Source organism: Mesoplodon bidens (genome assembly GCF_964165515.1).
Source record: "Mesoplodon bidens genome assembly, chromosome: 12".
In the NCBI taxonomy this organism is placed as follows: Eukaryota; Metazoa; Chordata; class Mammalia; order Artiodactyla; family Ziphiidae; genus Mesoplodon; species Mesoplodon bidens.
In genome coordinates, this window is record NC_138168.1 from 62,250,564 (window position 1) to 62,267,846 (window position 17,283).

Here is a 17,283-nt window from a genome sequence, read left to right on the forward strand (position 1 = left end):
TTTTTTCAAAGAAGATTTAGATTTCAAAGGTCAGCTATAAACCTGTGTAATGGCATTATGCTGGATTATCTTCTCCAGGATATATATTTAAGCATATTATATTGCAGGAAAAGGCTGAGTCTTAATTTACAAAAAAAAAAAAAAAAAACATAAAATCAATTGATGATATCTGGGTTAAATTTAATTCTTGCTTGGGTAAAGCTCGTCTCTGACAGAGTCTGCAGAATCACTTTCACCACCTCCCCCTAAATTAGAACTGCCTTTAAGAGCCTCCAAATAGCCAGAGAGACCAATGAGAAGGGGTCAGTCTCCTGAAATTATGGCAAGAAGCATAAACTAGAGAAATTAGAGCAAGGTTCTCCAGTACTTGTCTCAGGCTTTATTCTTCTCGAACATTTCTCTTCTTACCCAGCAGCAGATCCAGGTAATACCCAGGTCTGAAGCTTATACATTTTGAAGGTCCCTATATCAGAGAAAAAAAATACAAAATTGCAAACACAAAAAACTGGATGAAAGTGAATATTTACGTAGACTGAGAAAAGAAATAAATTACAAATTTTAAAAAGCAAATCAAGCAAATTTTTTTACATTCTGGAGCTTCTGTCAATCCTTCAGTTTTTTATTTTGGCCTCCACTGGGAACTTTCCCTCTCATCATATTTGAATTTTGGTATAATCCATCATTTTGAAACACACAAAAATAATCTGAAATTAAGGAATTCCAAGAGGAATTAAATGTGTTTTTAATTGCTATATAACCATATAATCAAATTTCCCTTATATTACACACTTTGAACTTTCAGAAATACATGTAGAAATACTACATGGTATACATGTAGTTTTGTTATTGGAACACGGGTTTCCTCAGGTCCCAATTCAGTACTCTCTTTTGTCCAGAACTGCCACACTTTGTCAAGACAAGATCTCTCACACACCCTAAAATGTAACCCAGTGCTTTGGGATCTTTAAAATGTGCAACATTACACAAAGATGCACTTACTGTTTGCAGTATTATTGCTGATGGTTTTCATCCCCAGACACAGGAGTTCTGACAAATTCTATTCTACTCCATTAACACCAAAATGCATATTGTGTTTATAACTGTATACACTGCAGGAGAGAACTTTCATCTTGACTGAGCAGGAATAAAAATCAAATCTTCCACTTATAATTCTACATGCATGAGATTTGGAAGACTTTTCCACAGCAGCTTCTGGCCCCATACATTTCAAATCCTATTTCTCTCCCACTTCCCACATACTTCTGAAGTTAAATGCATAGGACATGTTCAAATTGTGATACAACCTTTTGCCCCTGAAAATTTGGGTCACAATGCAAAGAATTATAGCACAGGGGGTGGAATGAGTACCTCTGAAAGTCATTGCTACACCAAGACAGCTAACTACAACTTAACTATATACAGAAACAACTGCAAAACACATAAACTTTCCACCAACCCAAATTAAATGTGTCCCCAACTCCTCTTCCCCCTAGAGCTGTCCCCAAAATTTCCAAGGCTGCTCCAACACTTCCTGACATAAAGAGTGTGAAAGATGGGAATCTGGAGTGGAAAGATATCTATTGCAGCTAATATATCTTGCTAACAAAAACTAACACCATGTGTACATATTTTCGGTATCCCTCCCTGGGTCTTGGAAGGGTCCAGGCAAATGAGGGGTGCTGAAATTTAAACTTCATTAACTCAAATTAGCATAAATCAGTCTCTGTTCTTATATCTTATTTATATGAGAGATATAAAATAAGAGGTATTTTATATCTTATTTGGTCATGTTGATTGACCAAAGCATAATGGGTGAGTGGAGAGAAAAGCTGAATTGAACAGAATTTCCATCTCTGATGTTCTAAACATGTTCAAGTAACAAGTAACTTTTGGTTTGTCAAAGTGCCCTCCCCTCCCTGGAGACCCTGGGGTGCAAACGTTCATCCTTATACTACTCCCAGAGAGCTACCCACTCCTGTCACAGCCCATTGCTAATGAACAGAAACATCTAATTTGTATCGCCACCCCAAATAAGACAGGATTACAAAGAAACTGTTTCAGGTGGGCATGTTCCAATGACCATTTTCCCATAAACAAAATAACTTGCAAAGAGTTTCATGAATGAGACAAGATCATTTTCCTATAAACAAAATAACTTTGTAAAGTGAGAGGGGCTGATACTTGGAGAATTTAATGAATCAGACAATGTTCATGCTTCTTGAATTGTTGGGGCCAGTCTGTGCTAGTACAATTTATAAAAACTGAAGTAAAAAAGCCCCATAATTTCTCAGAATCACTTGATTCCTATCCACCATTCCTAAGAATACCAATCCTATACGTTGATACTTAGGGTAGGGTTGATACTGAGAGCACCAAGACAAATCTTCTTACCTAATGGCCGATACCCAAAAGCATGTTCTGCAGACCGTGATCTCCTGAGATTCTCCTGGCAACAAGGACTCAATGGTCCAGTAAGTTTGGGAAAGACTCATGCTGTATTCCTCTTGGGGATTCACAATGCGCCCTACCAAATTAAAGGCTCTAAGAAACATTGCAGTAAAGACATCATCTTACCCCAGTATTCTCTACATTTATTTAACCATTTTCCAAGCAATGCCTAATAAAATGCGGTAGAATTAGTTTCACAGACCACCCTGTGGGCACATTTTCTTGAGCGACTGTCAGTGTCGTCATGTGTCTAGATCAGTTTCTCAAAAGTGTATTTTCTACCAATTTTTCCCTTTCTCAATGTGCTCCAGCCACAGTAGGCCTACTTCTGCATCTCCTATCACACCAAAAACATTCCTATCTCAGGAATTTGGTACTTGCTGTTCTCTCTGCCTAAAACTCCATTCTTCTAAATATGCTCATGGCTCCATCTTTCATCTCATTCAAGACTCTGCTCAAAAGTCTGTTTTCAGAGAAATCTTCTGTAATGGACTGAATTGATTACCCCACCAAAATTCATATGTTGAAGCCCTAACCCCCAATGTGAGTACATTTGAAGATAGGTCCTTTTAGGGAGGTAATTAAGGTTAAATGTGGTCATAAGGGTGGGACCCTGATCCGATACACTTGGTACCCTTATAAGGAAAGGAAGAGAACCAGGGGTGCCCGGGCACAGAGAAGAGGCCATGTGAGGTCACAGCAAGAAGAAAACCAGCCATCTACAAGCCAAAGAGAGAGAGGTCTAAACAGAAACCAGCCCTGCTAGCACCTCGGTTTTGGACGTCCAGTCTTCAGAACTGTGAGAAAAGTAATTTCAGTTGTTTAAGCTACCCAGTCTGTAGTATTTTGTTACAGCAGCTCTATCAGGCTAGTACTCCTTCCCTGACCACCCACCTAAAAGTAACACTTCCTGTTAGTCTCTTCTCTCCTTGTCCTTTTTTTTTTTTTTTTTTTTCTTCTGCAAAGCGCTTATCATAACTTGACACTATATCTCTAGGAGGTTGAGAGGCAGTAGAATATAATGGATAAGTGTTTGGGGTCTGGGTTCAAATTCCAACTGTGTCACTTTCTAGTGGTGTGATCACTGATAAATTATGAAAGCTCCGTGGGCTTTACAGAATTGGTACTTACTTCAAAGGCGTTGTTATAAGACTATAATGAGACAGAACATGGGAAGTGTTTATACTACTCCCTGGGGTGTATACTACTACACCCCACTGGAATGTAAGTTCCATAAAGACAGGGACTTTGTCATCCATGATTATGTTCACAGCCCCAAATCAGTGCCTCCAGGGCACATGTTAAACCCTCAATAAATATTTGTTACTTGAAATATGAATAAATGAAGGTCTGTGGACCTTTTCTCAAAGTTCACAAAGAATTTAAATTCTTCACTGTCACTTCCATGTCTATCTTTTTATTGAAAGAGTACCTTGTAACCTACCACTGCCACATGATTTCAGAGCCCTTATTTTTGTGTTGACTGTAGTACTGGTGTCAAGTGATACTACTTTTTTTTTTTTTTTCGGTACGTGGGCCTCCCACTGCTGTGGCCCCTCCCGTTGCGGAGCACAGGCTCTGGACGCACAGGCTCAGTGGCCATGGCTCATGGGCCCAGCAACTCCGCAGCATGTGGGATCCTCCCAGACCAGGGCATGAACCCGTGTCCCTTGCATCGGCAGGCAGACTCTCAACCACTGCTCCACCAGGGAAGCCCCAAGTGATACTACTTTAATTGACATGGGCTAATGAACCAAGTTCAGAAGGGCAGTTAACAAGGGTCAGAGAATATAGGCTTTCCTACCCAAAAGGCCCACACTGCAGCAGTCATTACTACATTTACAGTGAGCAGTGTTTCATCAGCAAAACATCACCCATATAATTAAATCAGAGCACTTCATTTAAAATGTGTTAGTTTCATTTGTATTTATTTTTTTTTGTATTGGTTTTGCAGCTGCACATAATTTGATTCTCCAGATATCAGTCAACAGCACCTTGGCACCTTCCACTGATGGACTTCAGAACCTTCACTGCTCTATGCCATGTCATTGGAATGAGTCATCCTTTATGGCTTATTCAGATGAATACAGAATCCAAATCAGAGGCCTGGTGGTTTTGGTATCACCTTCAATAGGTCACAGTTATCTAAAAAAGGCTTTTGTCCAGCTGTCACTAAGAGCATAATAGGTGGTATAAGAGTAGTTCCCTAGGAACTCACATCAACATCTGTAATCACTTGTGTCATAAATTGTCATGTAAATCAACTGTGGGCTCATTCACTACTAAGGAAGTCAACAGGAGAATTTAACCCCAAATGTAACATGTCCCTCTATTTTCACAGATGTACATTTTCCAGTGACATAAATGATTACACCCACCACATGGTAAAAAGCTAGGTAAAGAATCTGCTGTCATTATGGTAGCATATTGTACACTCTATGGAACCCCACCCCAAATTCTGGTCAATCAAATAGACTGATTACCAGTGTTTCAAACATCTCTATCCTTCTACCTGCTAGGGCTACTTAACCCAAGCAACCAGTGTGAATTTGGAAAAGAGTCTTTATTGATAAAAGTTCTTAAGCTCTAAAGGGTGTTTAACAAATCCTAATATGTAATCTTCTAAAAGTTCCCAGTGATGTGATATATTTAATAAATTAAGAAAACCTTTAATACCAGCAACAAACAATCAAGAATTGAAATTTTAAAAGCAACACTCTTTACAATAGCATAAAATATGAAATACGTAGGGGTAGATCTGACAGAAATCTATTTACTGTTTACTGCTTAGGAAGCCAGCTAGGCATCCCAGAGACCCTCCCCATTCTTATTGTTTTATAGATTAGGGTGCTGACTTTACAGCTGGGAGTAAAACTCTGCATTTACATGCAAAACCCTTGATGGAAAAATTCAGGAGGCATTGACAGCAGCATGCCCTTGATAGGGCAGCCACTAGCCACTCACCCAAGTGGCCATGGGGGACAGGGTAACAACATGAGAAGAGAAATCAGCCCAAGGAGGTGGCTGCCAATCTCCCTCCCCAAATTTTCCAAATCCTCCAGGAGGCCTTTTAATGATAAAAAGGATTTTTTAGTTGGTTTTAGTTTAGTAGACCAGTATCTTCAAAATTTTTTCACTAAAGCAGTGGATGGCAACTCAACTCAGTTTATAAACCAGCGTCAACATAGTCTATTGTCCTTTTAATCTTTTCCCAGAAACTTGGTAGTTACCACACCAGCCACATCACTATCATTCAGGGGGCACCTTCTACTGCTAAGGGTGGGCCACAGGACTGTGTGAGCAGGAAGCAGCTGAGAGTGCCAGCTACTAAAGCAGCAAGCACAAACTGATGTACTGGGGGGAGAAGGAACAGGGCCCATATTTCCATCCATTCCATCATTATGTCTTATGGCCATTCTCTCTATCTCTGTCTGTCTCCACTCTCAGAGGGAAGGTACCATGACTTTTTCTTGTACATCCAGCATCTAGTCAAGAGGTTGGGTTGTAGTAGAATTAAAGTTTTGTTGAATAACTGAATAAACCAGTGTACCTCTCAGAAAAGCATTCACAGTAGGACATATTAGGAAGAGTTTGTACATATGGAAAGAAAATTGTTTCTCCTTCCTTGTTATTAGCTGTATAAACTATGTATGGAGGAAAATTCCCTTTTTCTCGACACAGGTACATTAACATAGCTACTAATTAATATTTTCTCTGAAATTTAGAAAATGTAGGAAAAATTCTTCCTACGTCTGGGCATATATTGGTAGAATATATACAGCAAGGAGGTTTGCTTAAAGTCAGGTACTTTTCATATCAGATAAGCTGAATACAAAGAAATTTAGGTCTCCTGATGTCATTCCCAACCTTGCCAGATAAATACTCATCTCTGGAATGGCCTGGGAGAATCATCTTTCAATTCCTCGATACTTTGTAGCTGAGTTACAGAGTAACCTGCCAGCAATCCTCTCAGAATTCATGGGGCTGTTTAAATAGAGCAAAGTCCACAAAAAGTTCCACTGAGACGTGCTGAGCAAAGGCCAGAGCCCCAGAAGAAAACAAGTGTGGACTCAGCGAAGCTGCCCTCATCTGAGTGTGAACCCCACCAGCCCGGGGTTGAGGGGGTATCCGTGGTCTGTGTGATATGGCAATGAGCCCCGTACTGTTGGAGTTCCTGAGAGAGCTCCCAGGCTGGTTCCTGCTCTCTGGCATCTTCCTGCCCGTGACTTTGCTGCTGTTCCTTCTCATGGCCTACTTCAGGATCAAGCTGATGGAGGGTAAGTCAGAAGCCACACAAGGCAGGGGTTAGAGTCCTTTCCCATGGCACACATTTGGAACAAGTCCATGTACTGTCCATTTTTCTGGGAGGCCTGGAGCCACACATCTTTTTGATATGTAGATGCTTCTCAATAAGCACCCCCCTTAAGATATCTTCCGTGGTGAACGTGGCAAAATTTGATCTTTCCAGCAATGTGGATGACGTGCTAGGCTCTGAAGGCCTGCCGTGGGCATCCTTAACTGCAGCCCCTTGCAGACAGGCAAAGTGTGAATCAGCAATTTGGACATGTGATTGCTTGTCTCTGTCTCTCAGGCCAAAAGATTCACAAACATTACAGTGTGTTTCTTGGTCTGCCGTCTGAACCTGACAGGTGTGTGTGTGTGTGCGCGCACGTGCCCGTGTGTTCCTGTGAGTGTGTGCACACACTCCTCATCTGCTAAACTTCTACTAAGGAAATGTGCCAACACTGTGCTATCACAGTGTTTGGCAAATGTCAAGGCTTAATAGATATTTGATGGCTTGATGTAAATTTACCATGAAACTGGGGTCTTAACGTTAAAAAAAAAAAAAAAAAAAAAAAAACCAAAGCCAAACCAAACCAAACCAAAACAAAACCCTCAGGAAGTTTAAAGTGACTGGGACATGAGAAAGCTGGGTCCTGGATTGAGCCTGTTTATTCTGCTGTAATTGAAATGAATGAAACTGCACTGTGATTTGATAGACTATGTGTTAATAATGTACCCAGCAAATGTTAGTTTAATATGAGAGGTTAATAACTATTTTAGCAATATCAAAAACCAGTAATATTTCTTAAGTTGGATGATGTCATTAAAGTACTAAAAACAAATTTGAAAACCCCTCCTCAAACCATCCTTTGCTTATATTTCCCTCCTCCCCCAATGGGATCTGTGTATCCTTTTTCCTGATTACATTTTCCAGTGTTAGCAGATAACCTTAGGCTAGACATGTTTTCATTTTTATGTGGATGTGATCCCTTTAATTCCAAATTTTCCTTTCTTATTAAAAAACCCCTGAGAACATGTGGATTTTAAAATTATAGTTCTTTCTGTACTGCTTTCCTAAGGGCCAGTAGTAATATCTTCTCTCCAGTTTGAGGGCAAATAAGAACACTTGGCCCCAAAGAAGATATCACCAGTTTGAATCTCTATTTAGCAGCTCCCACTTAAAAACTTTAAACAGATGGTCAAATGTCATGTCATTAATCTTGCAACCAGGGTTATGGCAAGTGTAATCATCCCTATTTTGTCCCTGTAAAGAAAGGGACATTGACAGATAAACTAGTGTGTTCACAGAACCCCCGATTCCTGCATCCTGGTACAGAAAGTCATCTTGCCTACCTCATAATCCTAGTCCATCAAACAAGAGGCATTTTAAGATGTGATGGAAAGCAGGTGATGGTATCACAATCATTCATCATTAATCCCCGTACTTCAAGGCTTAGGAGGTAATGGTGCATGTAAATTTAATTAGTATGTAGAGAACATCAATCTTCTCGCAAAGGAAGAAAGAAAATTCTCTAACATCCTGCACTCTTCAATCTGTGTCAGTTGCCTTGAGGAGTAGCTCTTAAGGTGGAGGTCTGAGTCTAGAACTTTCCATCACCAAACCCTGCATCAACCACTGCCAGGGACATGTCACCTCTCCTCGGGTGGAAGTTTTGATTATCTTATCTCCCCAAGTCCTGAGATTCCTAAACTGCTACTTTCAGTGCCGCTCAAAATACTATCACCCTGATCATGAACAAATTGCTTGCTAAAATAACCAACATTGCCAAAAATAGCCACTATGGAAAAGAAATTGTGTCTCTTGAATGCCTGAAAGTTTTTGTATGAAGCTAGATGTAAAATAAAATAAAATAAGGTCAGGTAAGTGATCAGGTTCTGGCCTTCAGCAATTGACATTCTAAAACAGTTAACTAAAGCATGGAAAATGTACAGTGCGGCTAGGCATCTCTCACTGAACTTTATATATATGTTTTGATAGTCAGCAATCCAAAAGGAAACAGATAAGCATTTCTAAAAGTCAAGAGTAAGTTAAGGGTTAGCAGAGTGAAATTGTTAAGATCTCAGATAACAGAGTCAAACCAAATGGAGGTTTGAATTCCAGGTCTGTAACAATGGCCACACTACCTAATCTCTTGAAGCTTCAGTTTCTTCACTTGTGAGATAGAAATAATAGCAGGACATAGCTGTAAGGTTGGTGTGGAGATTAAGTGAGGCAATACACGTAAGGTTCTTAACAGTGCCTGTTCTGAACAACCGTTGGTCATTATGACCCCTGCTGACTTATAAATTCTAAGAAGGCAGTGTTTGTGTCATTATACTAACTATTATTAAAATATATCTAGTAGCTATTATTAAACTTAAAGATAAAATTATTGATCTTTATTTAGAAATAAAATTAATTATATAAAATTTACTTAAAATTAAGTAAATTACCCAAGGTCACTCACCGAGAAAATGGTAGAGACAGGATTTGAACCCTGGCTCTCTGGCTCCAGAGCTAGCCCTCTCAGCCAAAACACTACCCCTGGAGTATTGAACACAGAGTAGGTGTTCAGTAGGTATCTGCTGAATGGAGGAATCCTCTTGGCCCAGGCAAATAAACATCACCAACATGAGAGCCAACAGTGGGAGAATTAAACAAGGCAAGAATTTTATAAAAGTTTTGAGGGGACTCGATCAATCTCTTTCTGTAACAGGGTTAATTACTGATGATGGTGATTCCTCTGCATAAAGACTTAGCTCTGAGTCAAGAAGATTACATTTCTTCACCTGTGGCCCAAGAAGGAAAACTTCATTGCCTGCAGAATATTCTACAGTTACAAACTCAGATGTTTTCATGGCCACCTGTCTAATCTCACCTGTCTAATCTCTGCACTGTCCTTAACAGACCCATTAAAATGAAATGATGGCCAAATTGCAAGCTCTTTCAGGAGAGGGATAAATTATTTCTCTAGCTCTCTTCATTGCACCTGGCACAGATATTTGGTTCACTTGGTAGATATAACTCATTGAGGAATGATGGGTTTTGCTTTCTCTCCTAGTTTTCCATTTTCTAGTTCTATTCTTTCAACGTCATTATTCAGGTCATCCATTTTCACTCTAGAATTTGTATCCTGCCTTCTCATTCAAAGCACCTGTTGTGCAGTTAGCCTTCAGTAGTTAAGAATAAGAGAGAAGTTACTCATATTTCAGTGAGTCTATAATCTAAGGCATGAGCTATCTCAAGCAATACCTTTGAACTAGCAATAATCTATGTGGAAAGGCAGTGAAACTGTGTGGCTAAGCGTGTGGGTTCTGGAGTCAGACTGCCTGGGATTGAATCCTGAATCCATCAGTTTCTATGATCTTGGGCAAATTGCCTCATTTTGATTTCTCTATGCCTCTGTTTGCTCACCTGTAAAGTAAGAATAATAATGGTGACTACAACATAATTTCATTGCAAGAATTAAATGAGAAAAGGCTTTTCACGGTGTCTGGCACATAAGTGATCAAGAAACGTTAGCTGTTAAGTCTTGAGCCGCATGTAACCTAAGACCTGTTACCATCCAATGCATATATACCCTCTCTCAACTGAGATGACAAGCAGTGTGGAATCAGAAAAGAATAGGTCAGAGAGAGTGCTCATGTCCTAGAGTTCATGACATATAAAGGGCCTGGCAAAGAATAAATTGCTGGGATTTGATGTGGGAACCAAAAAGAATGTTTTCAGGTTCAATTCTCTAAAGTACATTATCTCCTGAGATTATGAACTCCTTGTCTCCGGCTTGGATAATTTGATTAATTACAATTCTGAAAATAAACTATTAAGAGTAAAAAATAGTTTCAGTTATGCATGTTGGTGGTGCTGAGGAAGAGAAAAAAAAAATTTTTTTTGGACGTACCAGGAAGATCTCAAAGGATAATTGTCAGGATTTCAGGGCTAAAGTTCAAATTTGCTATTGCCAGAGAGGTAACAGGTGAAGCTACAGGAGCAGATAAGAATACACAGAAAGATGATACATAATAAAAGCCAAAGGGAGGAGTATGACTGGGGGTGGGCATCATGGAAAGGGGGCTCGTGTCAAATGCTACAGAGGAGAAAACTGGGGATTGGAAAATGCCACCAGATTTAGTAATTAGGACATCATAGATAAGTTTTAATATTTCAGTAGCTTTAACTGAAGCTATATTTTAAGGGGATAAGGAGTATGTAAGTGGCAAAAAGTTGACACTCAGTTTTCAATCAAAGATGCCAAAAGGTAAAAAGGAGACTAATTCGACTGGTCTAAAGACTTACAAACACCCAAACACATTTTTGGCAGGGAGGAACAGGACAGAAACCCTATCTTACTCATTTGCATATCCCCGGGTCTTGGGTAATAGACATGTTTAATAAATGCCTATTGAATGTGGGAGCCTTAATACATTTAGTCAACACAATCTACTGAATATAAAATATACTTAGCATGTAACACCTTTTATTACAGTGGTAGTTTGCCCTCTCTAACCAGGACCACTCCTTAGAAATAAGCATTTATATTTCTTTTGGGAGTGGTTGAGGAGGAAAGGAGAGATCCTGCAATAGGACCTGCTCTGATGACAATAACTTCTGTAACTTGCTGGGGCCACCACAGTAGAAATGCTGACCAATAACGCCTGGGGAGTTGTAAATGACCAGTGGCACGCAGCTGCCTCCACAGTATTAACTGGTATTTTTCCTTTCAGTTAATGAAGAACTGTCACAGACTCCTGATCACCAACACAATCGTAAGGCTAGCTCTTCCTGGTACCAGAGAGAGAAACGGACGTGACTGTTGGGGACTGATCAATGGCTGATCAATGGCTAAAGCACAGTCAATTTCTACTGGTCAGAGAGCGAAGGTCAATGGCTTAGCAAATAGTTAATAAACTAGAACCACAGCAAGACAAAAAGAATACTAAGATGCTTGTTCTGAGAAGTGGTTCAAGAGGACAGCTATGAGACTCGACTTAAATAGCAGTTCTTCAGCGAGTCCCAAGAATGTAAGATTTTGTTGGATGTGCTCTACGCACTAGACACATTGTAACTTTTTAACTTTTATAGGACTATGTCTACTCTGAAGGGCACTATTTTCAAACTAAAATTCTTAAGCATCATTATTACATAATCTTGTGGAAGCCCGCATTATTCTGACTTTGGAGGTGAAGATACTCTGGTAGAGATCAAATAAATAGCAAAAGATGAGTGCCTGTGGATTCCTGCTGTGAGAGTTCCCACTTCCTCCCTTGAAGTTCGGCAACACTGAAATGACACCTTTTAAGGCATCATTTCTGGCCCTTGGTTTGCTTCTCCCCTTTTCCCAATTGCTTTCACAAATCGCATCATCATTGTGAGAACCCACAAAACAAGCAGAGTCTCTCGATACTCGGTATGGGTCACCATGAAAGTAGTTTTCAGCATGACATGACTTGGAAATACTGGCAATTTGGTGGGAAAAGGAAAGAACACAAAGGTCATGGGACTCATATGGAGAATAACTCAAGACTTTGCCTCTAAAACCAAAACATTGGGGAGCTACTTCTAAATATGGAAAGAAGTAAACATTTCACTAGCACAATTCTTCTTCCAGTGGGAACCCCAAATAGCCAACCTAGATAACTGAAAAGAAACATTTAATTCAAAGTAGTAGTTCAAATAGATTGTGATTACTACCGGGCTCTTCAGTTTTCCTAGCTAACATTAACAAAAGACACTTAACATGTCCTAAGTGTAAGTCTGATTGTATTCTTATGTTTGCATCTGAATCCAACGGGATATTAGACTTTATAAAACATAATGAATTTGTTCACCTGTAAGAAATGCACCAATTTCTGCAGTGAAATACAAACATGCAAAAGATTGTTTGGCTGACCCAAAGCAAGAATGCACCACTAGTGCCAGATATTTTGTTTCTCTCCCCCTCCCCAAGTCTCAAATTCTTCATATGCATCCAGTGAATTTAGTCTCCATTTGCACTTCTTGCATAATATAAAACTCACTGTTCAACTGGAGACACTCATTTCTGTATTTCATTGCATTTGATTACAATGAAAATGTCTCCTGGGGCTTCCAGACTGAGGTAATTTAGAATAAGTGTGCATGCCATATGGAAGGAATGACAATATTCTTTCAGTTCTGAGAGGGATCTCTTTTTAGCCTCTGGTGGAAATCAGCTTATGTAAAATGCTTTCTTGGACAGAAGGTGTGGAAAGGATGCATCGTACTCCCAGCTGCCAGCCAAATCTGTGGCTCAGCCACCAGGGTTTGCTCTACCTTCTTCTGGAAACAGACACAACATAAGCCTGACTGATGACTCTGGTGGATGCATTCCACCACCTCTGCCTTACCAGGGAAAATGCACCTCAGCTACTATGGTAACAGAGGAGCTCGAAACATACATGTTCTCAACATAAACATGTTGTGTAAAGCAAGACCTGATTCCTTTGTTGCTGCTGAATGAGAGTACAAAGGATGTCCATTGAAATCATGAGTAGAGTCATGAATGTTCTTTACATGTAGAGAGGAACAGAAACGTTAGTCTTCCTACAGAGAGACCAAGTCCAAGGGTTTTTCTACCACCTGCTTGAAGGCATTGTACTGGATTTGACTAGTCCCTCACAGAGCGCAGCCAATCAGCTGCCCGGTCACATCTTTGCTCTCCACCTGCTTAGAGTACAGGGGAAGAGTTCCTTCCAGTTTGGACTGCCTGCCTCCTTGTCATCGCTGTTGCCACCTAGACCAGGCTGGTGGTCTCCTTACCTTATCCTATACTCTGTTTCCTCCTGTGCTCCAAAGCCTTTCATCAGGGGCCAAAAATGTTCCTAAGTGGTTTCACCTCAACAGTTCCTAACCTTATTTCTAATTTCTAGTATCTGAGCAAACTCCCAATTCTGTTTCCCCAACATGAGACCTTCAATAAAATACTTTAATGGGTGTTGTAAGTTCTGTTACACTGCCATTTATTCAATGAAAAAAAAATTTTTTTACAGAGCTAACCTAAAATTGTTAATAACATCTCTCTCTCTCGTTAACTGTGTTGGTAATTTGGAAATTTGGCCTTGGGACACTACAAGTCCATGACCGCTTCTTCACATTCTGAGCTTATACACATTGATAAAACAGAAAATGGAGCAAGGAAGGGCACACATCATGTTCTCTGAAGTATTATTTACACCCCTTAAAAAAAAAACTTCCAAGTAATCTGACCAGGTAACAGCCACCAGTATTTTCTAGATATAATTTAGTAGCAACTGGAAAATTGAGAACAGATAAGCAAGTTCACACATCCAACAACAGCTTTTCCTTGAAATCTTAAGTCTTTGGCAAAACTGTATCTCAGAATAAGAGTTCATAACGGTTAAACACAATTTGGAAATCAATTTTCTGACTTGTTTATAAAAAGTTAGAATTTTCCAAACAAATGCTCTGAGTCTTGCTTTCTGACTTTATAATTAGTGTGCTAATCAGAAGAGGCCTCTGCATTTATCAGAGTTTACGCAAAGGCATTCACCCTGGCAGAACATAAACAGGAAATATGTATTTAAGAAATTTTATTTATAATTAACACCAGATTGAAATTCTTTCCATTAAAAAAATTTTCAAATCCATATTCCAAAACCTAGATTCTTAAGAGCAGAGATTCCTAACCTTTATTTAGGTAATAAAGAAGCCTTTTGAGAATTTAATTAAAGATAGGAAATATTTTTTTTTCTGTAGGAAAAATGCATATACCCATGATTTTGTATATACTGTGGGAAAGCCTAGCCCCTTGAAGTCCATCAAGGAATCTGTGGTTAGGAAGCCTGCAGCCAGAGTCTTAGGAAAGGATTGTGCTGTCTTACACTCGCCACCTTAGTTGCCATACAGCAGAGAATAAGTAGACCATAAGGGATTCCTGACACTGCAGGGCTCACAAGGAAGTTGGGTCCACACAACTTGCAAGCCAAAACCTTCCCACAGGCTTCCCAAGTAACCTAGTTCCTAAGGGTACAGAGTTCTATTCTGTAAAGTTCTCACAAGAACACAGATCAGACTGGCAGTATCTCCCATAATTTGCCTTTGGTGGGTTAACTCATGCACAGTGCTGTTTAATACTCATAGCGATCGCTTTTTTGGAGGGCATTATTGTGCCAAGAGCTCCACCAGGCACTTTATACATTTTTACTCCATCTAACCATGAGAACAACCCTACACTGGGATGTATTACTGCCTTCCCTTTATAGATAGTTAAGTACCTTCACTGAAGACACATGGTTCAGTTACTCAGAGTAGGGCAAACACCCATCTGTAGGAGTCTGAAGCCAGTCTGTTTTTTTGACATCTTTATTGGAGTGTAATTGCTTTACAATGGTGTGTTAGTTTCTGCTGTAAAACAAAGTGGATCAGCTATACATATACATATATCCCCCATCTCCTCCCTCTTGCATCTCCCTCCCACTCGCCCTATCCCACCCCTCTAGGTGGTCACGAAGCACTGAAGCCAGTTTTTTTGAAGCAAAGTATTTTACACAACTTGAAGTTACTATAAACCTAATTGGGCATCATGACTATACAGAGGGTCAGTGTTTTTGACCCTGTGGCCAAGGGTCAGGAGTTTGACACCTCAGATTTGCCAGCCGACCGTGCTCTCTTCCGGGGCCAGCTCCGCATCGTGGCCTAATCCCGGCAGATACGTGAACAGGTGCACGCGCATGCAAGGATCCGTGCAAGCCCTTGTAGACCCCGGTCCTATTCTCTAGTGCAAGTGCGTTAAGACTCTGCTGGAAACTGACCAGAGCACCATACCCGGAAGAGCAATGTACTACCTCACAGTACATGGAGACAGGACCTTTTTACAAAATTATCGGGCTTTATGGCATTTTTTAGTCTTTTACCATGGAATATTCTAACGGAATGATATAACGAGCCCCCCATTTACCACCGCCTGGCTTCAGCAATCATCAACTCACGGCCAATCTTGTTTCACCTAAACCACGACTCACTCCTCCTTATCCTATTATTTTTAATTCTCAATTATATGATGTTCTCAAACACTATATAATTTTATCCATAAGTAAGGGGAAAACGTAATGAAGTCCATCTGGGCAGTCGTTATGCTACAGTTTGCTTCATTGCCAGAATCCTGGGGATGATCACTCCATGAACTGTGATCTATGCAGTGAGGAATGCTATGTGCATCATAAAGGAGAACAGAAGCTACTCACAACAGTGAAATGCCCAAAATTCACCAACTCTATACATTTTTTTTTAACAACATCATTTTTTATCCTGCTGTGGCCTGTGGAAAAGGCATTGCTCTGTTTCATGTGTTCCACACAGAATCGCTGCAAGATTTATGTGAAATACTCATAAAAACCCTGTACAACTAAAAGGAATGATTGCTTATCACCCCCACATTATATTGCTTTTGACTTAAGATAAACAACTAGCGCCTGGACGTCTCACGGCAGGGAACCCTGTTGACCTATTTTCTTATTCTGTCACTTGGGGTTTTGAAGGCTCAGTTCACAGAATGAGATTATAACATCCTGAGCATTATTTTGCAAGAACTACAAAATACTAAAATAGACAGTCTTGCTGCCATAGTCACAGGTGGCATGATCAACACTGTTTTCAGCTGCTCTTCAGGTACCAAGACCCCACAGATACTTCAGATGCCTCTGGGACCCCAAACTCTGTCCTTGCCATCTCAGCAGATAAAACCGAGCCCTGCCTGAACAATGCATGTCCTCTTCCACTGGAGCTGCTATAGACATACTTACCTCCTATCACTTCCTTCCATGTGGAAGGATGTGGTTCTCAAAAAACCCTGACAGATCAACCTCTGCTTTAAAGACAAATGTTATACATACACACTTTCTGATGAAAATTATATTTACAGAGTCACATTTGGTTCCATAATATTTCTAAGGCTTGGCTTGCTGAGATATGCTTCCCCAGAGAGGAGTTGTTTTTGTAATAATTCTAGAGAAAGTGAGAAAGATCTTTCACAAGGTGAGAGATAATTCAGTGGGAACCGATCCCAAAGAAGACAGTCATGCAAATTATATTTAACATGCTCACTTTAAACAACTAGGGAAAGACACTCTATAGAACGTTTTAGATGGAATATACCACACGCTGTTGGTCATTTGCTATATAATGCTTTTTAACGTTTGAAAGAAAATCCAGCACTTCATCTGATGTGTCTGGGCAAAAGCTTCACAATGAACCATCCTGATGAGACACGGACGCAGCCCTCAGCAGAGCCCGTTCTGCCTGATGCACTAAGACCCACTGGACTGTTAAGCAAAACTGAAGCAGAGGACCAGGTTTCAGATGGTGCAGCTAAGATACTTCCTGAAACAAAACAAAAAATACACAAAGAAAACAAGCAAAAATATGCCTTGGAGAACTTGTACAAGCTGGGGTGGATTATGTAACCAGGCAGAAGGAACTGGCATTCTAAATAGATTTACAAACATTTGACAATGGTTTAGCCACTTGAAATCGGTGATGCTGGCAGCAGCATGAAATTATAAAAGATCTGAATA

At 40.1% G+C, this 17,283-nt stretch overlaps 2 protein-coding genes across 3 annotated transcripts in view; one reads left to right on the forward strand and one right to left on the reverse strand.

Annotated features, from left to right (window-relative positions):
• EPB41L2 (erythrocyte membrane protein band 4.1 like 2) overlaps window positions 1-17,283 on the reverse strand; it is a 277,512-nt gene that overhangs the window by 47,397 nt on the left and 212,832 nt on the right. The gene's annotated exons all lie outside the window — the stretch shown is intronic.
• Window positions 6,517-13,830, forward strand: SMLR1 (small leucine rich protein 1). The gene is made up of 2 exons (XM_081251080.1): window positions 6,517-6,725; window positions 11,458-13,830. Exons 1-2 carry the CDS (start codon window positions 6,593-6,595, stop codon window positions 11,541-11,543), a joined length of 219 nt encoding a protein of 72 aa, XP_081107206.1. The 5' UTR covers window positions 6,517-6,592; the 3' UTR covers window positions 11,544-13,830.